Source organism: Epinephelus moara, chromosome 9, assembly GCF_006386435.1.
Source record: "Epinephelus moara isolate mb chromosome 9, YSFRI_EMoa_1.0, whole genome shotgun sequence".
NCBI classification, from domain to species: domain Eukaryota; kingdom Metazoa; phylum Chordata; class Actinopteri; order Perciformes; family Serranidae; genus Epinephelus; species Epinephelus moara.
Window position 1 is genome coordinate 34,092,544 of NC_065514.1, and position 26,740 is coordinate 34,119,283.

The window sequence follows — 26,740 nt, forward strand, 5'->3', positions numbered from 1 at the left end:
AAAATAAACAAAAGCCACATTGTTTTGTCTCTCCACTGATCCAACACTCGCCAACTCTGGTTTGGTTGAAATAAACCCGTAATTAACCCAGTTAAATTTGAAAAGAGGCAGGCTCTATACTCACTAAAATTACTGTTCATTTAAATGGAGTCTGATGGATTTGGCAATGCCGATCTTGGTGTTGTTTCTGGTTAAAGCAACACAATGGAGTTTTTGAGCCCTCAAAATATATATACAAGATCCTTGTGATGGTACATCAACTCACAATAGGTTGGATGACACCTCCGTCATTGCTTGAGAGCGTCTGTTTCACTTGCACTGGCACTATACAGTTTCGGGGTTCAGGTAGGAACCCGGACACAAAAAAGACTACAAAATTTGGCTGCCTTACGGCATACATCATATTCCCCTCCTCGTCATATCCCCCTCCTCTCTTTAGAGTAGCGTAGCCGAACTGAGGTGAACGAAATTAGATGTGGTTGTCATGGTTGAAGCAACAAAGAAAAGGAAGAAGGTGAAGGTGTTGTCCAAGGAGACAAAGAAAAGAAAACGGAAAAGCGATAAAACAAGCTCGAACAAGGATTAATATTGGCACGGCTTTCACATGCTGGCGAGAGCTGAAAGAGGAGGAGGGATGCCCGACCGATGGTGACCTGGCACTGTTACTGCTGTTACCCTCTACTTAGGAGACTCACTGTCTGCGGGTCGGCTGCCTCAGGTACATTTTAAGATAAAGTGTTAGCCTACATAGAGACAGCTTTCATTTTAGTTTGTCTTTAACACTTTACTGTTAGCACCACAAGCGCGATGTGCTTGTGTCAACCGCGATCGTAAATCATAATAGCGGTGAATGAGAGACTGTGGACAGAGCAGATTGAAATATGGCTTTCTACATGCTGATCACATCTATTGATAAAGTATCGGCTTGGCTGGCAAAGGTTTTATCGCACTTAACAATCGTAGTTGTCGTCAACTAGAGTAATCTTGAAGTTATATTCCCTTCATCTGCACAGCAGCCTCTCTGTTGTCTGACTTCACTCTGTTGAGTTTGTGTGTGTGTGTGTGTGTGTGTGTGTGTGTGTGTGTGTGTGTGTGTGTGTGTGCGTGTGTGTGCACACGCTGTGAGGAGGCGGTCAGCCCTGACATGCAGAGAGCAACTCATTTCGGAGTTTCGAAAATGAATCTTAGAAGAAGAAGTAAGAAGAATCTTACTCTTTAACAAATAGGTCTATCTCTATAGGGATCCTTTCAATAATGATTCTAGACAATTAACATTTGTGGAATAATAATCTGAGCCTGTCAGTAGCAAAAAAAAACAACACTTTTAGTGAACGTGTATAATGACAGTGCACAAATGTCCTAAGTGGTTACACTGCAGCCTGTTCTGCTGCTGCCAGCTTTAGCACTCTCACTCAATACTGGACCAACTTCAAAAATTGTTTCCATTATTCAGTCAGACAATCTTGGGATAAAAGGATCCTGGTATGAAATTACCAAGGTTACTCTTTAAGATCCCTTTAAGTCTTCTCAATAAGATTCTGCTCTGACAGAGAAATCACCAAAATACTTCACAAAAGTCCACAGGCCTCAGCATGGCAGTTAAATTGATGGTGAGCCCAGTTACAGTGCAGTATTCGAAAAAACAATGGCTGGACAGCAGTGTTATTTGTCAATAGGAGCAGCTCATTTGGAGCAAACACAGCAAACAGGCACTGTGAATAGAATTTAATTCACCTCAGCTTACTGGCTCCATTTCAAAATGGCCAGTGATGAATAAACAATATGCATCCATATGCCATTCCCCAGAAAGATGCACATGGTACCACTTTGCCTTCATTCAATCTGCCTCAACTTGTTGGTTTTCTCAAAATCATTTGATTTCAAATGTCAGCGCGAACCACTGTAACACAGTACTTAAGACAATAATCCAATCTTTTTTCATAATCTTAAAGGTAGGGTCTGGAGGATTTTCCAGTTGCTGTTTGTAAACACACATTCAAATTTGGCCCCTCCTATCAGGCTCAACTCTCCCGGGTGTACGGAGCCCGGAGGTACGGAAGAAGGCTTCACAGAAGAGGTTCAGGCAAGGCTCGCACTGGTGCACCCTCGGACACGCTCGGGCACGGCACCTGCGCTCTCTCATTGGCTGGGGAAATCTTTGCCCAGAAGCGGTCAGAGCTCACAAAAACTTCAAAATACAGTTAAAGGGCAGAAGCTCTGCAAACAGAGTCACCACCACACATGAGTAGAAGCCCATAGGTGATGATTAAGCAGGATTTCATTTGTATATGTCTATATTTTGTTTTGTTTGAAAATCCTCCAGATCCTACCTTTAACAAAGACACAGAGAGAGGGAGAGACATGCAGCAAAGGGCCACAGGCCGGAGTCGAACCCGGGCCACTGCGGCAACAGCCCTGCACATGGGGTGCCCACTCCACCACCAAGCCACCGACGCCCCAAAATGTTTTTTTTATATCAATGAAAACCAAAAGACATCTACTGTATATTCCTATAACGGGTATGATGAACAAATCAATATTATGTTAATTTGTTGTGTGTTCTGGTGTGTTTGTGATTTGGGCCCAAGCACAAAGGTGCCAGGGCCCAGTGGTCCCTCGCACTGAAATTGCGAGGAACCTTGAAGAATTGATTTTGTAAAAATGATCGTGCTACTGGGCAATTGCATGTTTGAGGGCCTTAGGAAACTGGCACACACATTAGAACTGGCAAAGCTCTGTAATCTCAGAGCTTGGGCATGGCCTGCAGGCTTCACAGTGCCCCCAAACGCACACCAGGGTTGTAATTAAGTTTCTTCATCTTCAATAGCATAGAAAATTTTGCCCAAGAGGAGGTCAGCCATCTTGGATTTTGTGCATTAATTTTCATTACATGAACAAATTTTAAGGACTTCTGGATGCAAAAAAGCTCTTGAAATGTTGCACCCATGTTCAAATTAATAATTATTTCAATGTGGTGGTGCAATTAGGCTCGGGAGTGGTGTGTTGGCTCTATTGCTCCAGGTCTGAAGACATCTATATTCCCATATTGACTAATAGTCATAGTGCCACCTACTGACAGCAGGGAGTCAGCTTTAGGTGACAAAGACAAAACAATCTACACATGATATACAGCAGCATGACGTATAATTAGTGTGTATTCTCTGGCGCCACAAGCAGGACACAACATCTAACTCCTGTGCACAGCCGCTTCAGTCGGCATCCTGCCAGTACCCCTGATATGTGCAAAGATGTGAGGGCCTGTTTATCACTGCTTGCAGCTTTAATTTTGCTTTTATCTTTTCACTGGAGTAGTCTAAGAGCTATTTTGTTTTCAATGTATTCAATTTGGCTAAATTTTCTTTGAAACTTGCATTGTGTTTTAAATGCACAGACTTATACACTCTTACAGTAAAACTGAAGCCCTGTCTGTAATGTTATGACCCCTGAATACTATACTTTAATCTGAATACTAAGTGGGTAGACTTTAAATATTATGTATGTATGTGCATGCATTAGTGATAAAAATGGTGCCTCAGCTAACCCATACTCACCGTAGGTGCATTGTCAATGGTGTTTTGGGTAGCTGCCGCCAATCCCTCCTTCATCATGCAGGTCAGGCTGTAGAACTCGTGCTGCTGATCAATCTCAAACAAGCCCAGAAGCTTCCACTGCTGCCTCAAACCTCCCCACCTCCTCCTCTTCACTGTGTTTGAGCCCTGATGGTGACCTGACATCCCCAGGCCACCTGCAGCTGCTGACATCTCCATCTGAGACACAGAAAAATACACAAATCCAAATGTAATGACTGCTGTCCAATCACCTGACACTTTACTGTAAACACAGAGGAGGTTTTCAAAGATCTGCCAAAAAGAAATCAAAGACTTAAAAGAGGCCAGAGAGGCCAGAGACAAACACAAAAGACAGCTGACTGTCAGTTGAGTCTTTAACAGGGTAACTATGGAAACCAACACAAAAGGATAATAGCCTCATGGGCCTGACTATGGTTAATAGCATAATGCCAGTCCTCCAGCCACCACTTCCCTCCATCAAAACTCATTTATATGTTTAACTACATCTACATTTGTTACAGTAAATCAAGAAAAAAGTAAGTGAAAAAAACCTACAGTCACATTAATTAGTGTACCTGTGTATTAGTGTAGACAGTAGGCTAAATGAACATGAAGCTAAAGAAAAGGAGGAAACTAGTGGACAACAGTGGCACAAATGCAAATTGTATAAAAAAAATGTATTAAAACACTTTAACATTTGCTCTACAATCTCTTGCTTTGAAAGCTGCTGAATTTGTACAGTAAGTAAACACTGGTTGAGGTATATGACCAAAATGCATTTTAAAAGTTAGGCTGGTGATAGTCTATATTTTCTTCGTTTTAACAAACCCCATTAAAATCCCAAACCAACAATGAAAGCATCTACTGACAACGATTCTGTGCGTAATCTCTCAAGACAGATTCTGCAATTTACATTGTAGAGGAAGAAAAAAAAGTTTTGGGGTTTTTTTGTTGTTGTTTTTTTTTTAACCGATGGATTTCCAGATAATTTTGTGCGTATCCAAAGCCTGATATCTTACTCCTCTGTGCCATAGTTCCAGCACACCAATGAGCCACAATATTACACTGACATATAATTCTTCAGTGTACTTTATTTTGACTAAATATCCTGCTACTGTTTGTATATATATGCTACTGTTTTTATGATCTACAAACTGCATGTCTGTATAAAATATGCCATTTGTTGGAGACAGTAGTCCCCTAAGTAATTGAAACTTGAAAACATTTTTTAAATGTAAGTATGTGTAAAAAGTATCCCTTTTAAAAATAACTAAATAACTAAGATAAAGGCAAGATTCTCCGTCCAGTTGCATTTTTTTTTTCAATATTGTAGATAAGCAAATGTACATGGTATGATAATCGTCAATTTTCATTTCATGATATACATTAAAACTGGTATACCTCTGCAACTGGTTGTAAAGAGAATTAAAGATTTAGCGGCTCATTTTTGAATACTAATAAGGGGTGTTGAACAAATTCTGCCCTGTGTGCAATTTTTAAGAGCAGCTTCAGTTACATTGCATTTAATGTCTTGACAGAGGGATGTCGTATGCTGTAAAGCCCTCTGAGGCAAATTGTTATTTGTGATATTGGGCTTTGTAAATAAAATTGATTGATTGATTGATTGATTGATTGATTGATTGATTGATTGATTGATTGATTGATTGATTTGATGAACATCCAAATTTTATATATCTTGTGTTATTTCTGCAAACTTTATCTATCACTAAGCTATCAATGACTGCAGCTGCTCCAGTAAATCAACTATTAAAATCATGTTTAAAAACTAAATTATCAACAGACAGGCAAAGGTTTACCGCAGCTAGGAATAAAGTAACACAGGTAATGAGGAAGGCTAAAGCCCAATTTTTTATTAACATAATCAGTAATGCTAAAGGAAATGGCAAAAAAATCTGGAATAATATTAATAAACTGACACGAGGGAACGACAGGAAGGATCACAGAGTTGAAACTTAAAATCAATAATCAATTAGTGTCAAGTACTAACATCCTAGCATCTAGCCTTAATCACTATTTCATAAACTCTGTCAAAGAAATATGTTCACTCTTTTCTCCTGCAACCTACTCTCATGTTACTGTAACTTTTAACATTGAAGGAATAACAGCAATTGAAGTTGCCAATTCCATAGATGCTTTAAACTGTTCCAAAGCTATGGATGTATACAGACTTGACACTAATTTTCTAAAAGCACACAGGGATTCCTTGGTATGCCCAATTACACACATGATAAATCAATCAATTAATCAATCAACTGTACCATCGGCTTGGGAGATAGCCACAGTCACTCCTATTTACAAATCTGGAGATCAGACAGACGTGGATAATTACTGCCCAATCAGCATTCTTCCAGTAATATCAAAAGTCATGGAGAAATGGGTTGTGAAACAACTAATTGATCATTTGAACATTGATAATTCTCTCCTGCACCCAATGCAGTTTGGTTTTCGGGCTCACCTCTCAATGGAATCAGCTATCAGTGTGTTGTTAGAAAAGGTCAAAAACTCTCTTTACAAAAGTGCTTGTGTAGGAGCCGTCTTGCTGGATCTAAAAAAGGCTTTCGATACTGTCAACCATCAAATTCTCATCGCTAAACTGAATTCATAAAATTTTACTGAACACTCTAAATTACGGGTGAGATTTACCAAATGCCTGTAAGAATGCTGATACTGTGATGTACATGGATGACGCAGTGATCCTGACTAAAGCTAAAAGCCCACAAGAGGCTTCCCGTATTCTGACTTTGGCCCTGATCCCTATATAGGAATGGCTAACTAACTCTTGTCTAATGTTAAACACCAAAAAGACTGTCTGCACGATGTTTTCAAAACACAAAACTGAAATCAGCCACTCTAATATTTTTTTAAACAGTGAAGAGCTTGAACTCGTTAAAGAATTCAAGTATTTCGGTGTCATTTTAGATCCAACTCTGTCATTCAATCTCAATCACTCAATCATGTTAAGAAAATCACCAGAACAGTTAAATTTAACTTGAGTAACTTTACACAAATAAGTTCCTCACTAACTGAAGAAGCAGCGAGAATGTTCATGCACTCCATGATCTTCTCACATATTGAGTACTGCTTCACAAATTGGTCACTCACAGGAAAAACAATACTCAAACCTATTGAATCTCTCTGTAAAAAAACTCTGAAAAGTTTTGATAGAAAACCACTCTCCTACCATCACTGCGACATCTTAGTACGCCACAATCTTCTAAGCTTCGACAGTTCCACCACTTTTAAACTTGCATGCTCTGTATATAAGATCTTGAATGGACTTGCACCTCCACCTTTGAGTCAGTTTTTTAAATGGAAATCCTCCAGTAATACCACCACTAGAGCAATCTCAAGAGGAGAAAATTTTGAAATTCCATTTAGACGCACTTCCTTTTCACAAACTGTTCTGTCAGTCAGGGGCAGTAAAACCTGGAATAGGCTGCCAATCTCAATAAGGGAATGCTCTACCTTTTCTATTTTTAAAAGGCACTTAAAAGACTGGCTCAAGTCTAATCAGATCTGTAACCATTGTTAATTTAATTTAATGATTTTTTATGAATATTGTAGCATTTAAAAAAAAAATATATATATATATATATATATATAAATACACACACATGTATATATATATATATTGTTTTGTTTTTTCTTTCTTTCACTCATTTTTCAATCCATCTCAGCACAACTCCAAAATTTGAACAAAAATTCTGTACTGGTCTTCGCATTGTTGCAATCTCATTTTCCATACACACCTTCGACAGACTCCTCCGCCCTAATTTAATGTAACTTAAATGTAACTCATTTTTTTTACACCACCAGCTATTAATATTCATACAATATGAGCACTGCAGCACTTTATAACCTTACTCATTCACATCCATTCTTTCTATACAGCATAACAAGAATCATGAACAGGACTTTGCATTGCTGCAGTCTCATCTTCCATCTACACATTACTTACAGTCCCCCACTCAAACTCCTTTTTGCACTGTATTTTATTGCACTGAATGTTTTGGTCTTGTCTTGTACTGTATATGCTTTTGACATTATTGTTGGATTGTCCTGGGGTCGCGTGCAATGGGCTCATGTCCGCTTCGGGGACAGTGGCAGGTGGGGAGTTTTACTGGGGCGGTACACCTGTCAAGCGATAACGCAGGTATCCTAAGGCGAGCTCAGGGAGGATAGAAACCTCCCGTGGAGCAGAAGGGCAAAAGCTCGCTTAATCTTGATTTTTCAGTATGAATACAGACCGTGAAATCTATTGCACGTCTGTCCGTCCTGGAAGAGGGATCCCTCCTCAGTGATGTGCAATAGTGTTTATGTGTAATATTATGATATCCCTGGTCACTTCTGGTGTTGTCATGGGCTACACTTGATGTATTTTCAATGTATATTGTGCACTTCTTGTGTCTTCTGTATTGTGTATACATGGTTGCTATGAATTTTAACTCCGTCTTCAACCTGCCTATAGGGATAACAGATGGAAATTAGCCGTAGGCTACAATCTGGCGTATTTACATATGTATACTCATGTATTTGTTCATTAATATGCATTGTCCCTATTTCTAAATAAATAAAATAAAATAAATAAATGATGGAGGGGGGGCAAGGTCCAAGTTATTCATTTTGTTCCTCTTAAGATACTTGTAACTTCCATTTAGTTATATTTTTTGCTAATCATTTCTAGTAAAACTTCTCAACTTCTCTTTCTCACTTCCTCAGCTGCCACTGCAATCACATTACATTAAACCCCTTTGTACGTTAGTCAGCTATGCTATTGGGTAGCTCCATAGCAACAAGCATGATGCAAAGCTTCTTGCACCTTTTAAGCTCTTCTCTCTGTTACTAGCGACGCTCACGGCCTCACTTTGCATTTGACCATGAAACAAAAGCTGTGACCCTGTTTGATGGTCCGCTTGAGTGTTCAGCCTGCTGGGCTCTTCAAGAGGGCAGTTTAGACAGCCGAGGTTGTTACATAAATTCTTAATTAGGAACATTCTGTTTTGGATGCTGCCTTGTGTTATTAATGGAGAATTTAAGTAAGATGACTTTAAGCTGCCTTTTTTTTATATTAAAATGTATTATAGAGATTGAAAGGGCTAAAATGAGCCTGGACTCTCTGGGGTCGATGCACAGTGGCAGCATTTGGTTGCTGAATCTGTTTTCATTGCACTTAGTCACATATACCTTTTTTTGGGACACAAACTTTTCCACTTCCCCCAAGTGTAAAATCTTTTTTGTGATATGTCAAGGTTTTGATCAAATTCCCAGCATTTCCACTCAGGTTTTTTTATGCGCATATTACAATTGTGCATAAAAACAGGTGGATGGAAATGCCTTTACTGTTATCTCATAGACCAGCAGAAATGTTAGCTTACATTTGGTGTCTAACTGTAATGGCACTGAGCTTAATTATGTGACATTTCTCCAGCCAAGAATTTAAAGGGTATAATTCCCACAAGTCTTTAGTTTGTTTCTCTCATAATCTGCATTTATACATTTAAACATTTTTATTGATTTCTTACATATGACAGAAATAAGGTCCTGCTTTCTTTGTGAGTTTGACTTATTTTACAAGGTCAGTTGTGTTTATGGTACAAGCAGACCTTCTTACAGGAAACAAGCTAACAAATCTAACAAAAAGCCTACTGACACCTGACATCGTCTGTCTGCATCTGTCACGTTAATAGCAGTTACTGGATGTAACTCCAGTTTTATGGGGTCTATTGGTAAACCCCATCGAGGGTCAACCCATACACCCTGAGACAGGTCTTTGCACTCCCAGCTCAATCAGATGGTAGTAACCATGCACATAAAACACCAGCACGCCCGCTGGTCACGTCCTCTTGAAACTTAAATAGAAGACGGGACCAGCTGGGCTTGTGGTAAGAGGGTTACGCACATACTCATAAAACAAGAGTTACATCAAGTAATATTTGTATTTTGTACCAACTACGCCCTCTAACGGGCTTTTCATTTGGTAACTATTGGTATTTATCAGCAGTGTCTGTAACAAAACCAACTATGAAAGTGCACTAGAGTGCAAAACTACTCCAGACTGCTGTCTAAAGGCCAAAACACACCGGCGGCGTCATATGACGGCGGCCTCATTGACGCGAGTCAAGTGCCGCCCCCAACACACACAAAAAGCGTCGCGCTGCGGGGCGTCAACCGGATTTCTATTGCACACTCCAGTCCGCTACGCTGGGAAGTACAAAATAGCGCTTTTTCAAGGGCGGTGACGCTGGAAAAATAGGACAATAGCGTAAAGTGTCGCGGCGCGGCACATCGACGCGCATCAAGCTGCCGCCGGTGTGGGTTTGTAAATAGAAAATAATGGGGGCGGCTGTTTTGACGCGCGTCGTACGCCGCCGGTGTGTTTTGGCCTTAAGCTTATTGCAGATGGATGATTCCAGCAGTCACACATCAGGGCATTCCAGAAGCCTCCAAGAAACTACGGAAATACACACCTCATCTATTTTTGACGGAGCCACAGCGTGTTGCACAAAGCAGATTGAGTACTCCTGCTGACAGGCACTGAATGTGAAACATGGATAGGCCATGACGTAATTATGAGGATGAATGTATTTTCAATGACGAAAACACATCCACAAACTTTTCTCTAGGCTACAGAACAAAAATGAAGGAAATAATAACAAAAAACATTAAAAGAGACAAAACCATTAAACTGCTGACTTACTTGGTTATGGTAGAAGCATAAATAACAAGGAAAGATTACCAGATCAACTAAATCGGTCTACAAATTGGGCAGGAAAAACACTCTGCTTTTGAATCTTACATGCAGCTATAAAGCTGTGCGGTGGATGGAATAAAAAGCAGTTACAACCATGGCAGCCAGAACGTAGTGCAGCTGCGCCTGGCAAAATTGTCCCTCCTGACCCCCCAGGAAGTATGTCAGGCTTTAAAGCCAATTTCAGTAGTGGCCAAACAATGGAGTCAAAGTCAATAGAGCACTAAATCGGAAGTGGCCAGCTCGGCCAGCAGAGGTCTCTAGTGTGCCTGCTCTATGGGCTGCACAGTGCAGAAGCAATGCCAGTCCTTGAGGGAATTTTATACACAGCAATTGAATCATTTTGGCTTCATGTGCCACTGAGCAACTTTCATAGGAAAGAACAAGGCCCCACTACCAACGCTGTATCCAGGGCTCTTAATACATTCATGCTCCTGTCTTCCTTACAATCAAAATGGCTGTGAAGATAACAAAACAGTTGACTTTTTTTCATCTCAGATCATTCCTAACTTTAGTGGATCATAACATATCTGGTATGGAATTTCTCTGCAGATGCTCCAGTTCAAAATGAGGCCAAACTTTTTTATGTATGTCCGTTCTTTTTAAGTCACAATAAAGGTCAAGGTCAAGGTCACATTTATTTCTATAGCACATTTAAAAAGACAGAAGTCACCAAAGTGCTTTACAAGAACACTGTGAAAATTACAATACCACATAAATAGAATGATAAATACCAAAATATAAAAACAGATACAAAATACAAAAAAAAAACAGACAACAACATCAATTACACATTAAAAAAAAACAAAAAAACTGAGACAGAGCATACGTATATTGCACAGAGTCAAGTCTGGCTCACAACGGTTTCAAAAGCTAACGAGAAAAGGTGAGTTTTTAACGATGATTTAAATCTTCCCAGGGATTCTGCATGTNAAAAAAAAAAAAAAAAAAAACTGAGACAGAGCATACGTGTATTGCACAGAGTCAAGTCTGGCTCACAACGGGTTCAAATTGCACAGAGTCAAGTCTGGCTCACAACGGGTTCAAAAGCTAACGAGAAAAGGTGAGTTTTTAATGATGATTTAAATCTTCCCAGGGATTCTGGATGTCTAACATGCAATGGCAAGCTATTCCAGAGCTTGGGAGCAGCCACTGAAAATGCTCGGTCGCCTTTAGTTTTAAGCCTTGATCTGGGCACTTTAAGCAGCAGATCACCTGAAGACCTAAGGGTTCTGACTGGATTGTGAGTTTTTAACAGCTCCGCCAGATACTGAGGGGCCAATCCATGTAAGATTTTAAAAACAAACAACAGAATTTTGAAATGTATTCTAAAATGAACAGGAAGCCAGTGTAAGGACATCAGAACAGGTGTAATATGGTCCCGCTTCTTGGTGCCAGTCAGGAGGCGAGCTGCTGCATTTTGGACTAGCTGCAGGCGACGAAGGGAGCACTGATCTAAACCAACATAAAGAGAATTACAGTAATCAAGTCTTGATGATATGAAGGCATGAATGACCCTCTCCAAATCCTTGGAAGACAAATAGGGCTTAACTTTAGCTAGCAATCGAAGCTGATGAAAAGAACCTTTCACAACCGTGCCAATTTGTCTTTTAAGATTTAGATCAGTGTCCAGAGTCACACCAAGGCTTTTGATCGACCCGCTGATATTTGTGGTGAGGGTGTTCAAATTATGAAAAGAGTAAGTAGAACATTCTGCATATCCAAAGACAATAACCTCAGTTTTCGTATCATTCAAATTAAGGTGGCTTTTGCTCATCCAAAGCTTTATGTCAGTCAGACAGGCTAATAAGGGATTCAGCGAGTGCTCACAGTTCATTTTTAGAGGGAGATAGATCTCTACATCGTCCGCATAACAATGAAATGATATATTATGCTTACGAAAAATGGACCCAAGAGAAAGCATATACAAAGTAAACAACAACGGTCCCAAAATAGACCCCTGAGGCACCCCACAAGTTAGAGGAGCCATGCTAGAGGAGAATTTACCCAACATTACAGAGAAAGTCCTGTCAGCCAAATAGGACTGAAGCAGCATGAGGGCCAACCCCCTGATCCCCACATACTGATGTAGACGCGACAACAGGGTCCTGTGATCAACAGTATCAAATGCTGCTGTCAGATCTAAGGTCACCAAGACAGCAGCACATCCTGAATCTACAGTTAAAATGATATCATTAAACACCCTTAGAAGGGCTGATTCAGTGCTATGGCAGGGCCTGAAGCCAGACTGAAACTTCTCAAAAATACCATTTTTCTCAAGATAAGCTAACAGCTGATTAGCCATTACCTTCTCCAGCACTTTTGATAGAAATGACAATTTAGAAATAGGCCGAAAATTGGAGAGGACAGAGGGGTCAAGATTGGGTTTTTTGAGAAGCGGCTGCACTATAGCTCGCTTCAGCGGAGCTGGAAAACACCCTGAAACAAAACAAGCATGGACCAACATTAAGACAAAAGAACCAGCGGAGTTAAAAACCTTCTTGAAAAGGCTGGAGGGGATGCTGTCTGCTGGACAATTTGTGGGTCGGAGCTCGTTCACAACATCAGATAACTCAGGCCAAAATGTGGCCTGCAACAAAGTAGGTAAGGCTTGTTGCTTTAACCGAGCCAATTTCCGGATAACGTGCAACCGTTACCGACCGGTTAAGAGGAGTGAGGAGTCAACAGTCAATGACGGACAACAGTCAATAAAACACGTTTTTAAACCACTGTCATCACTGCAACAATGAGAGGTCCTTGAGCATACAGTGATAAATGTGCCCACAAAATATTGGGCTGAGTGGTCCAGTTGTATATGAGATAATAAAAACCTACAGCACATTGTGAAACACACAGGTCAAATACTAAAAGTAAGACATTGGGTGACTGTTTTTATCATTCCAACTAGTTGCCGCTAGCTGCTTGGACAGGATGTTAGCTTGCTGAGTGTTGCATCTTGCAAAGAACTGAATCCAAGCAAGCAGTGAACTGCCCACAGGGGTGGTTAACACCTGTGCCCCATTTGTGTGTTTGTTTTGTGTGTGTTTTTTTATGCAAAAATGAGGCCTATTTGAAACTTTATTAACTTTTGTGCCTTGTTTTTGCCTCAATGTGAAGAATTGAGGTCTGACCTGAACCCACCTCAAGACTATATTTACTATTACTTTGTGGCAAGGTATCAGCTGCATGTCACTGTAGCTCCCACCATCAAATGTGGTCATAGCATCAGATGTAAGAAAGACAAATAAAGTAGTTTGTGTTGGTTACCAGTTATCATTGGAGCTGAATGATCTGGATGCTTCACACACATCTTCAACCCAGCAGCAAATAAGATCATTACAGTTAGCACAACTTTTAGGTGGACACCAGAGATTAGTGTCACCAATTCAGTATCTCTCTGTCTCTGAGTTGTGATGTTGAATAATGGCCAGAAAAGTGTTTTGCAAAACATTATGAATTCACAGTGAAGATGACCTTTGACCTTTTGTATGTAATGGAGAGACTGTGCAGCAAATTCTTGCGGAAATGGTTGGGAGTGCCTCCATCTTTTAGCTCAGTCAACCTATACAGCAAGACTTCAAAGCTTCCCTTGCCAATCTCATCGGTGGTTGAAAAGTTTCAGGCTACCAAGGCAAGAGCAGTCAGTACACTCTTTTTGTCTGAAGATGGGAAACTGAGACATGCAAGCAAGACCATCAAATTCAGTAGAAAGTGGAAGCTCCAGCAAGTGTACGAGGGGTGGGAATCTCCAGACACTTCATGATTTGATTACAAGTCAGAGGGTTACAATTTCAAAATCAAGTATTTTTATTTCTATAGGTGATGTATTTTTCTTACTGTGTGAGCTACTTGCTACTTTTAAAATATAGCAACTGTATTTGTAATGATTCATAATTACATAAACAAATTAATTTAGTTGCATACAATGTGGCTCTTGTCCAATGTTGGGCAGGTTACTCTCAAAATGTAATATATTACATATTACTAGTTACCTTTTTTTGAAAGTAATAAGTTACTCCACAAAATTACTCTGTGTAGAGTATTTGGTTACTTATTACACTATCTTTACGTTACTTTGACCAAAACGAGCTCAGAAGAGCTAATGTTCATTTTAAATAGATGAGGGTCATGTTGTTTCATAGCAGGTAATCAAAGCATAGAAGCTCCAGTTTATTACAGGTCATTTCAAATGCAGTGCTGCACAGGTTTGACCCATTCATGCATTCACATACAGTAGTTACCACTTTGTATTAAAATCCCTGCTTATATTAATAATTGCGTTATGATATTGAACCATTATATAGTCTAGACCTTTTTAATTAAACAAATAGCCTTGGACACGGAGGGTCAGACAGAGGATCAAAGTCTGATAAATTATGAGATGCAGATTTATTCACATTTAGATAATCAATAACTGACATTTGTGAATCAATGCCAATAATCTATTTCCCCCACCCCTAGAATGTACAACATTGCTTTCACAAAGAGACCACTCATCTTGAACTGTATCATAACCCTAAGCCTATTTTATAGGCCTCTGCTCGAAAATTGCCTATCCATAATGAAATGAATATATCTCTGCAACCACAAGGTCTATTTGAATACTTTTATCATGTCATGTTAAAGGGAACACTTGTGAGATTTGTTAAGATGTGTAAATATCAGTATATGTGTTATATGTGAAGAGTAAATGAAGATGGCACACAGCACAAATGAAATATTTTGAGGTTCGCCTAAAAAAAAAAAAGCATTTTCAGGATGAGTATCCCTTTGGAATGATGCAGCTGCAGCTCTAAACCTCTATCACATCATAGTACAATATGTGAACATTATCTCTGCAAAGGTTGATTCTGAGAAAGTGAAGCAGAACAATATTAGAGAGGTTTTAGTACAGAAAATTCAGGCGAGCTCTCCAAAATTGCACCATGTTTGCATGTGATTTTGTCATGTCCTATCCTATATCTTTAATTTTTTGTTTCTGTAAATCCCTACTGATGTTTAGGGTATACACATACAACTGCCATTTTCGTTTTTTTCCTCTATTTCCCACTCCAAACTGACCAATAAGCACCTACTACATTTGAACCTGAGTTTATATTCTGAGCTTTGGAGGCCCGTATCTCCGCGACGGCTTGGCCAATAGAATGCCGCTATAACCACCAAAACGAGATTGACAGCACTGTAAGCCAGTCAGAGTCAGCAGAACGCGCTGTGGGGAGATGTCGACTGCTGTGAGTGGTCATTGTTTTGGTTCCCCGGAACCTTTTTTGACAGGTCTGTAGTCCTGAGGAGCCTTAGATAGGATGGACTGCATGTGTGCTTCTTTCATGTTGAGAAAAGCATTGTCATGCCATGCTGAAATTGCCATGAGCTGCTGAAAGTGGAAATAAGAACAGGATTGCCTTCAACGGCGTTCATAAAGAAGAGTTAAGTTGGTAATGATTAGGGATGCACCGAAATGAAAATTTGTGGCCGAAGCCGAATAATATTAAACGCTTGGCCGAATACCGAGTACCGAATACCGAATATCGTTGTTTAGTTTTTCATTAGTTTTTGCAGATGAACCCCCTCCTGATTAGTGTTGTCACGGTACCAAAATTGGATCCCACTGTACGATACCAATGAAAATATCATGGTTCTGAGTAGTATCACGATACTACAGTGAAAATGAGGCAGATGTGCCTTTTGTCATTTATAAAAAGATAAATCACATTTCTATAATACATCAATGATATTTCAATGGAATAAATTACTTATTGACTTATTCATACTTCAAAAACAGCATCAATGAGTGATTAACATAGGGGGATCAAAACAAAATAAATAAATAAAATAAAAATCAACCAGCCGCCCTCCTCCCCTGACAGTCCCTTCATAAGTAAAGAACAGTCCCTAAAGTGCGGTGAGGTTTGTGGGCCGTGAACGGCTCGTTTCTCCTCTGACACGTCACATACCTGTATTCAGCTGGCTCGGCTGTTTAGGTACTTCTGGGCAGTCCACACGCCAAGAAGAGGATATTATTAGAGCCGATTTATCTGTCGCCGGTAAGCCGATGGCCGCCGTATTTGACAGGAATGCATTACTGTCTGTGTCTGTGACCCCCGTTCAACCCACAATCGGTGGGATTCGCCTTTCGTTTCTGCTGCTGGTTGAAATCTGTAGGCTGCTCGCACAGCGTGCTGAATGATTTAAGCCTTTTTTGCTCGCTCAAAACTATTTTTAGTCATAAATGCGAGTGTGGTGACGGACGGATCGCCACACTGCTGACATTTTACTCCACCCGTGACGGCACGCTGTTTGATTGCATTATCAAAACACGCCGCTATTATTCCGCCTTGCTTTTAACTTATTCCACCGAATACCGAATGTGTGTTTTTTTTGCAATATTCGGCCGAATGTATTCGGTTACCGAATTTTCGGTGCATCCCTAGTAATGATATACAAAGTGTGCCAAAAACCTCACCGAAGAACAAAGTTTCAGAAAGTCAATTGGATAGCCGGAAATAATTTAGCAACCTCACCTGCATGCTGTGTCCAGAAGGGCCCCGAACACATCAAAATACGAAAATCCAGGCAGTGGGCAAAGTCACTGCAGATTAATACACCACCACACACTGAGAGTAGGTCCTTAGTGATGATCGAGAGGATTACTTTTGAGTCAATGCAACGTTTTATTTTAGGAAAATTCTGCAGAGTATACCATAAGAGCACTTTTTAAACATAATTTTTAAATACTTTTAGCACATACAAAGAAAGACCTCGAAATTTGTCCTGGGTATTCCTAATTTTTACTAGCTGCAACAGGCTGGTAGTTTTTTTCCTCTTGTGGGTCCATGTGTGTACGTGTGTGTGTGTGTGTGTGTGTGTGTGTGTGTGTGTGTGTGTGTGTGTGTGTGTGTGATCATGGAAAAATGTGGTCCTAGCGAAACCTAGCAGGATGTACCACAGAAGTAGTTTTGAATATTCTGCCAGGTGTTTTTATGTCTGTCTTTCTGTGGACAGATTTTGTCCGCGTGACAGTGTCACAAACAAGCAAGATGCAGCCACAAAACTTCACAGGTGTATAGTAGAGATCAAAATTGGAGTTGACCTGAATGCTTCAGTGTTTCAAGGTTTCAATCATTGCCATGGTAATTGATGTCCAAATCAGTATTCAAATGCTCCATTTTTCTATACCATTTTCTCCAAAATCCCAAATAGCCCATAAATTAAGAAAAAGTAATCCAACATAAATCATTATGCATCAACATTAATTATTAGTTACTCTCACCTAACACCTGCTTGACATCTTATTTTAGATGGAATGACTAAAAACTAATGTTTGAAAAAATTACAAACATGAATGAGTATACTGGATCTATCTGTGGACAGAGACGGACCTTTATGGTCAACCATGGACCTACAAATAAGCCTTCCTGTCTCTCAAATCTCGCTGTTGTCCCCTGAAAATTCATTAATTTAATTCCGTGGTTTAAAATTCAATTAAAATCTGGACCGAATAAAACACCAGTTTCATTCAAACAATTGACCCTTTGCAGAGATGATGGCACCGACTGTCATGGCACGGCGTCTCTCTGTCTCTGTGTTTGTCCCGTCCTCACTGATTCTGGCGCTTGTTGCGCTTTTTGTGGCATCTTTATTTGTTACAAACACTCAATCGGTGCTGGTTTATGAACGCCAGGCACTTTTTGATATCTGGGACACAGCTGGGAAGTTGTCTCGCTTTGACTGTGGAGAACATGCCTCAAGACTTCCACCTTTCCTGGCTTCGGTACCAAAGGAGCTACTTCGCCGTGAGCCAGCCTTCCTGCCTCAGAGGAGGATCCGTAGGCGACGCGGGCATGCTTGCGGTTCATGCGCTGGCAAGCGTGTGAAGAAAAATAGGTGGCTGAGGAGTTTAAATGGGGACCCGATCGCAAGTGTTTGTCATGATCGCCTGGTTTTGATGTGTCGGCTGCGGTGCATCCTGTCTGTTTACCCGGTGTCTGTGGAGCTTGATCAGCTGTCACAGCTCTGTGTGCGGAGGAGGCGGGGCAGGAGTGGTGGTGTGTGTGTGGAAAACCTGCATCTGCTGGATTGCACAGCCCGACCAGCTGATGAGGAGATAAAAGTCAAGATGGCTCTCCTGAATGCCCGATCCCTATATAATAAGACTTCTGTCCTTGGTGACCTTTGTAACTCCCATGCTCTGGATTTAATGTTTATCACAGAGACTTGGATGCGTGATGGGGAAGTAGCGCCCCTAATGGAACTTTGTCCTCCTGACAGCAGCTTTTTCAGCTCCCCTAGACTGGCTGGAAGAGGAGGGGGAGTTGCCTCACTTTTTAATTAACAGTTTTAAATGCAAACTGATTTGTTATTGTGATCCCTACACCAGCTTTGAATTACAGCTTTTCACGATAAACAAACCTTAGGTTGTTTTGATTGCTGTGATCTATCGTCCACCAAAGTACAATGATAACTTCATCTCAGAGTTTGCAGACTTCTTATCCAGATTTATTTTGCAATATGAGAGGATATTGATTGTTGGTGACTTTAATATTCACATTTGTTGCAATGACAAGCCACTGGTCAAAGACTTTTTAAACGTTATTGAGTCTTTTAATCTCACACAGTGTGTCTCTGGACCAACACATCAGCGTGGACATACATTAGATCTGGTGTTAGGTTATGGCTTGTCTGTGTCAATTAATGAAATTTGTGTTTTGCCAATCTTGGATCACTCGTTGATATTATTTGATATTTGTATCCCTCACCTTTTTGTCCCCGGGAGAACATCCTCAATTCTGAGGTCATCCCGTTACATTGGTCCCAGAGAATTTAAATGATTTTAACTTGGAACTCCCGGATGTGGTCAACTTAGTTTTTAGTCAATCTTTTTCAGTTGAATGTCTTACTTAAAATTTTAATAATGCTCTCTATTGGATTCAGTTGCTCCAGCAAAGACTCGGAGGGGTCCTCAGAAAAATCCTATGCCCTGGCTAAATGACGACGTATTACTTCTCAGAAAGAGCTGTAGAAAACATGAACGCCAGTGGCGTCACTCTAAGCTGGAAGTTCATTATCAAACATGGCATGAAAGTCTGACCACTTACCAGTCTGAGATGTCTGCAGCGAAGGCTGCCTATTATTCTATTTTGATTACGAATAATAAGCACTAGGGGTGTCCCCGACTAAGAATCATGTTGTTTTCCCCCCTCATTGATTAATGAGCTCATTTGCGTCAGTTTCCACTCCAGAGAAAAGAGCTAAAACACCCAAATAAACAAATTTAATTCTTCAGTTGGCATAATAAGATAATAATAATAAAAGTAAAAGGGTTATCATTTTATCTTTATCTTTATTCCTTTCACTTCATTAAGGTATGATGCTCTAGGTGAGCGCAAACGCGCTGCAGCCTCATCCATGTCTTTAACAGGAGTCGTTTCGGACTCGTCAGAACTTGCCATTTCATTCACAAATAAACATCCAAAAACATCATCAAAAGGTTTAGATACAGTTTTCCTTCTTTCTGACTTCAAGTTACTTCATTAATCAACTCAGGTTCATACAAGTTCATCCACACGGACCGTGCGTCACCGCTCTCAATTGTTTGGCATGTCGGACAAAAAGTAGCCAAATAAAAAATCAGAGTCTATCAAGAAAACAATCAGCGGTGAAATTTGTTTCAAGACACTTCAGGTAAACGAATAATCCTTCAAAAAATTTTGATTTGAGAGCACATACCTCCTCCACCATAAATCATCACCATATAATTCCCGAGCGCGGGACTGCTGCTGCTCACGGCTCCCTCAGGGGATGGGTCAAATGCGGAGAACAAATTTCACACACTCAGGTGTGTAACAATCAGTAGGCCTCAATGCTGCTCTGATGGTCCTGCAGCGCAGTAACTCACCTCAGCTTATTTGGATCGAGCAACTGGGTGATTTATTCATGCGTAGTAATGATTATGCCTACTGATTTTTTTTTTTTGTACTTTATTTTTATAGAAAGAACAAACACAACATACAGCATAAAAAACAAAAACAAACCATAGAACAAACAGTTGGTCACCTACACATTCATACATACATTATACTGATGGAGATACAAGTCAGTTCATACAGTAATGGCTCAGTTATCATCTCTTGTGGTCACAAACATAATCCATTTTTCCCAGTATTTCAAATACTTATCCATCCGTAGACTTAGCGAAAAGGTCATCCTTTCCATATTTTGAATATTAGTCACAATATCTATCCAGTCTGTCTCTGTTGGAGGTGTCGCCTGCAACCATTTTCGGGTTACAGCTTTCTTGCTGGCTGCTAATAATATTTTTTAAAAGATATTTGTCTTGCATCAGTAAATGGGGTGCAATATTGCCCAAATAGATTGTAGAAAAAGAGCAGTAAATTTCATCACCAAAAATATTTTGTATTACTCGTATAATCTCTTGCCAGTATGGCTGAATAGCTGGGCAGCACCAAAATATATGAAAATGGTCTGCTAGCTGTTCTCCACAGTTCCTCCAACATAGACCTCTGACCGTCTCCCCTGTCTGCACACATTTTAACTTAGGAGTTATGAAATACCTGACCAGATTCCGCCAGCAAAAATCTCTCCAAAGACCAGAACTAGTGGAAGTTGACTGCACAGAGCACATATTCAACCATTCTTCCTCTGTGATGATAGTTCCAGATTCTTTCTCCCATTTTAATCTAACCTTATCTGTTGAGTGTTTCTTATTAGATCGAATATGGGAGTACAGTGTTGAAACAAGTTTCTTATTGTCCTTATTTTTGTACATGTCAATAAATATGTCAATTAAGTTAGTCTCACATTCCTCTGTTGGTTTTATCTCATTATTAAAATAAGTCCTGGTTTGAAGATACCTAAAGAAATCCAGTTTTTCTAACCCATATGTATCCGAAATTTTCTGAAAACTATCAAATTCTCCCTTCGATGAAATTGAACAGTAAGAAGTGATTCCCCCTTCTATACCAGTGTTTAAACCTCCCGTCAATCCTAGCGGGTTTGAATTCGGGGTCAAAAGCAACCCATCTTAGCAGTTTAGACTGTCTTTCAAGTAATGGTGATTTACATTCCTTAAACCAAATTTGAAGGCAAACTCTAGACCATTGATTCAGGCTACTAGAATGCTGCTCATACAGTGTTTTACTACCCAGTATAGATTGTAACGGTATATCTAATTGTGAAGTTTCCAAATCCTTCCATTTTGCTGTATAATTTGGGTTACAAGAGCATGCCAGTGGTCTTAATTGCGCTGCCTTATAGTAGTCTGCTAAGCATGGTAATGATCTACCCCCTTTCTCTTTAGACAGTTGCAATGTTTTGAATTGAATCCTTGGCCTTCTACCCGCCCATATGAATCTTGAGATCCACTTATCCCATTCGTTAAATTGCATTGGTGTAACCATTACTGGCAGGGATTGAAAAAGATATAAGAGTCGAGGAAGTAGGTTCATTTTTATTGTTTCTATCCTATTGTGCATATCTAAAGGCAGCTGAGACCATCTGTCAATATCTGACTTGATGTTTTTATTTATGGGACCATAGTTGCTTTCATAGATCTTGGATAGATCTTTAGGTATTCGAATCCCCAGGTACTTAATTTCGGATGAATTCCATTTAAAATCAAATTTATTTAGCATGTCTTTCTGAGGAGTGTAGTTATAACATAAAATTTGGGTTTTTTGCACATTTAATTTATATCCAGAATAGGTTCCAAAGTTTTTCAGTGTAGACATCAACCTAGGGATGCTGACCTCTGGCGCTGTTATAAGCAATAACACGTCATCCGCATATAGGCAAATCTTTTCCTCCAAGCCACTGACCATTATTCCTTTTATTGCCGGGTCATCCCTAATTGACTGTGCTAAGGGTTCGATAAATAGCGAGAAAAGAGCTGGACTGAGAGGACAGCCTTGACGGCAGCCTCGCTCCAGCTCAATGGGCTGTGAGTGATGTCCGTTAATTTTTATTCTGGCATCTGGAGAGGAGTATAGCGTTTTAAAACATCTAATCGAGTCATCTTTAAATCCAAATCTTCTCAGCGTCAGATATAAGTACTCCCAGCGAACCGAGTCAAACGCCTTTTCGGCATCTAGACTGAGTGCTACAGCTCTTTTATTCCCCTTAGTCACATGATCAAGTACGTGCAGCACCCGTCTAATATTGTCTTGCGTCTGTCTATCACGCACAAAGCCTGTTTGATCTGGATCCACTAGGTCTGGTATTATATGTTCTAGTCTTTTAGCCAGTATTGACGCGTACAGCTTATAATTAATATTCAGTACAGAAATTGGTCTATATGCACTACATTCTTTTTTATCCTTCCCCTCCTTATGAATAACTGAAATTATTGCTTCCCTCCATGTTCTTGGTGGATCCCCTTCTTTAAGTGTGTGGTTAAAGCAGTCCAAAAGTATAGGCACTATTTGCGCTTTAAAGGCCTTATACCATTCGGCCGGGAAGCCATCCGTTCCCGGCGCTTTATTGGCCTTCAACTTAGAAATTGCTTTTTCTATTTCCTCCTTTGTGATATCTGCTGTTAGGGCTTTATTCTGTTCTTCACCTATGGAGGGTAGATCTAGTGATTCTAGAAATGTATTTATTTCCTGAGGACTAGTTGTATTTGGTTCCCTGTATAGTTCTCTGTAGTAGTTTTCAAAAATGTGTTGTATGTCCTCTAATTTGTGGCACACTTTTTTAGTTCTAGGGTCTCTCATTTCAAATATGGAACTCTCTGCCTGTTGCTTCCTTAGCCTCCATGCCAGGAGTTTCAGGGCCCTAGGGCCATTCTCATAATATCTCTGCTTAACAAACTTGGCTTTTTTCTCTAATTCCTTCTCATAGAGTCCATTTAATTCCTTTTTGATGGTGTTGATTTTATTTAGAATGTGGGGATCCTTCCCTTCAACATGTTCCCTCTCTAACACTTTCAGATTTTCTTGTAGATCAGATAGCTTTTTATCTCTTTCCTTTTTCTTATGTGATGTGTAGGCAATAAGCTTTCCTCTGATCACTGACTTAGCAGCGTCCCACAAAACACTTGGTGATACTTCCCCATTATTGTTGTTATCCATGTAGTCTTTAAATTCCTTTCGTACATAGTTCTTACATGTGTTATCATTTAAGATACTTGTATTAAGTCGCCACAACGTGTTTTTCTTTTTATTGTCTAGGTGCAGGGTTAGATAAACAGGCGAATGGTCAGAGACATCTCGAATCCCTATACAGTGAGTTATATGTAAAAAAAATAGTCAATTCTTAAGTGCACTCTGTGACTTGCTGAATAAAATGTGTACTGTCTTTCTGTTGGGTGGAGCTCCCTCCATACATCAATCATCCCGAGCTCTGTCAACATATTCTACATTAGTCTAGTGTTGGGAGCAGGTCTCTTTAATGTGTTAGAGGAGTCTAGCTTACATTGTAGCTGGATATTCCAGTCTCCTCCACATATTAAAACCCCAGTGGCTTCAGAGGCAATCAAATCAAAAATTTCTCTTATACAGGAATGATCCTGGCCAGGTGGTATATACACATTAACTAGTGTAACTTCTTTCTGTTCAAGGAACCCCTTAACAAATACATACCGACCCTCTTTATCACAGAATTCAGCAACCACTCGAAAATTCACTCTATTAGGAATCAGTATTGCTACCCCTCTTTTTCTCCCTTTCTTACAACATGAGTAAAATGTATTTCTAAAACCATATTTTTTTAACTTTTCATGTTCAATTCGGTTGAGATGGGTCTCCTGCCAGAATACTACATGCAGTTTCTCCCTTTTCATCTTTGCAATAACCTTGACCCTTTTAATTGGATTGTGTAAGCCATTTACATTAAGGGTAACTACCCTATATTCCTGACATTGCATTTAATCCCACAGTTAACACAGGTAGGTGAAAGACATGTTAGAGGTGACCAAACCTGAACTGTTTTTGAACTATAAAACAAACTCGAAACATTACAAGATAAAACAAACCAACACATTAAAAAACTCAGGTAGACTTCCATTTTGAAGTAGTACAACACTTCTTAAAGTGGGGGGAGTAGTCTAGTGAACCACCAGAGCCCCCCTTCAGTGCAACCTATAATATCCCTGCTCCAAGGGTGTATTTGTGCACTAAGTTTGTCAACATCTGATCTCTTTCCCATAATTGTCGGTCAACTATATTCACTATGGGCTAAGGGCGATCACACACAGTAATAAATTTAAAGTTTAGCACCACATGAAATTAGGAACTGGTAGTTGTGTATTAAATGAAAATGAGAAATGGAGAGAAAACAGAAACAAATGGTGCTCAGTCTTAGTGGAGAGGGGGGGAGTCAGCTACAAGAAAACAACAAAACAGCAGGTGACATACAGTTTTTACTCCCAGACACTATACAGTACACCTCCATTCCCCCGGTCCCATATCACTAACATTTTTAACTGGACTGTAGCTCTCAGTCGAGTCTCTGCTCTTATAATGCAAGATCGTTACACAGTCTGTTACCTCCCGTTTACGTTGTCACTGTGTCTATCACGGCTGCTGAAAACCTCGCAGCCTTTGCTTAATCCACTCGTGGTGGAACTGGGTGCTGGCTGTCTTCGCTGGACGCTGCCAGGTGTTTTTCCGTATTTTCTCCGGGATCCCGGATTCATCAGTGCTCTCACGCTCAAGCGGGAAGCCCCTCTTCTTCAAATCCTCCACCGCCTCCGCTGCACTCCCGTACGTTACCGGTCCGCTGTCGAAGAAAACTCGTAGCTTGGCTGGCGGTGGTGTCTGAAACCGTATTCCCTTTTCCCGCAGAAGTCTCCTAATCTACGCATACGCCTTTCTTTTTGCCAACGTTTCTGCAGGGTAGTCATGGTCGAAATAAATCCTCCTGTCACCATAGTAGATCTCCCTCTTCTTCCATGCAGAGTGCAGCACCAGTTCTTTGGTTTTAAACTCCTGAAAGTATACAACCACTGACCTTGGTTGTGCCTCTTTTGGGGGTTTAGGGCCGAGCGCTCTGTGACACCGTTGTATTCCAAGTTCAACTTCGGCGAGGGGCTGCAGCTCTTTTTTGATCATTTTGTCAATAAATTGCTGGATGTTGTTTTCCTCAGCTCCCTCTGAGATGCCATAAATGCGTATGTTATTACGCCTCGAATGTACTTCCAGGTCTGTTAGCTTCATCTGCAATCTATCCTGGGCTTGTAGTGACTGACTCAGCGCCTCACTGAAGTCCACGGTCCACTCCTCAATGTCGGCTATACGGCCTTCAGCTTCGCACACTCTTTCGGTTGTAGCTTTAAGGTCGGTTGCTATTTCACCTAGCTTATGTTGAATTTCCTCCCTTATGTCGGCTAGTTCCCTTTTCAAATCTTCTCTGATGCTGTCTCGAAAATTACCCAGCTCAGACTTCATCTCCGTGACCATAGTCTTTATGTCTGCGCGGATGGTGGCGATGCTAGCTTCCATATCCACTGCTGCTAGCTCAGTGTGTTGTCCTCGTCCGCCATTACCGTCTCCGTGTTCCTCTGCTATGGTCCAATTTGTCGCCCTTTTCCGCTTTCCCGGGTTGTTTACCCTTGCCCTTCTTGTGTTTTTCCCCCTCCATCATTAATTAGAGCAAAGCTTGGAGAGTATTTGTATTTAAATTGGGGAATAAACTCCGACCGACCGGGAGGGATTATTTATGCGGCCATCCGCTTCAGTCGCTCCACCGGAAGTCCGATTATGCCTACTGATTAAACGCACACGCCATTTTCAATTTGTTATTAACAGAAATTAGGCTAATGTTTGTATCAAAATAGGCTATATATCATGGATTACTAGAAAACAAATACATTCAAGATCAGCAGTGAGCACCCCCATATAGTCAGAATGGCACGGTCTTGTTTCATAACCACATTTTGCGACGATTCGACAGCGAGACTGGCAGTCTCGAAAAAGTGGTCACCAACTTCTGTCATTGAATGATTTATTTGAGCCTCTGCAGTCCGTGCTAACCATTCTACAGAAACAGCACTTACAAAAGTGGTGAATGACTTATTATAGGGCTGCACGATTAATCGTAATAAAATCGTGATCTCAATTCATATGCATATGCGATCTAATTTTTCAATGACGGCGATTCTGCCGGCCCCGCCTGTGCAGGGAGTCGGGACATCATCTGCATGAAAACAAGCGCTCCCAACGACGCACCGTTATACCACGTGATGCAGAGCGACAGCCGTCCGGCAGTTTGGAAAGCAGCGAGACAGGGGGGAAACACACTGCTAACTGTAGCCTCAGTTTGTGCCTCATACAGATCTGCTGGTAAAGTTAACTTAACGTTAGCAAGCGTGATAAAAGACAGCAGAGAGGCGACGTTGTGCAAATAAACCAAAGATTTATTAATTTTCTGTAGCAGTAAACACATGGGC

At 40.5% G+C, this 26,740-nt stretch overlaps 1 protein-coding gene and 1 long non-coding RNA gene across 3 annotated transcripts in view; one reads left to right on the forward strand and one right to left on the reverse strand.

Annotated features, from left to right (window-relative positions):
• LOC126395185 (uncharacterized) overlaps window positions 1–26,740 on the forward strand; it is a 523,086-nt gene that overhangs the window by 96,588 nt on the left and 399,758 nt on the right. The gene's annotated exons all lie outside the window — the stretch shown is intronic.
• The window catches only part of pip5kl1 (phosphatidylinositol-4-phosphate 5-kinase-like 1), a 106,063-nt gene that overhangs the window by 68,423 nt on the left and 10,900 nt on the right, over window positions 1–26,740 (reverse strand). The window contains exon 2 of the mRNA XM_050052409.1: window positions 3,552–3,767. Within this exon, the coding sequence (XP_049908366.1) occupies window positions 3,552–3,767 (216 nt within the window). The remainder of the gene's footprint in view (window positions 1–3,551; window positions 3,768–26,740) is intronic.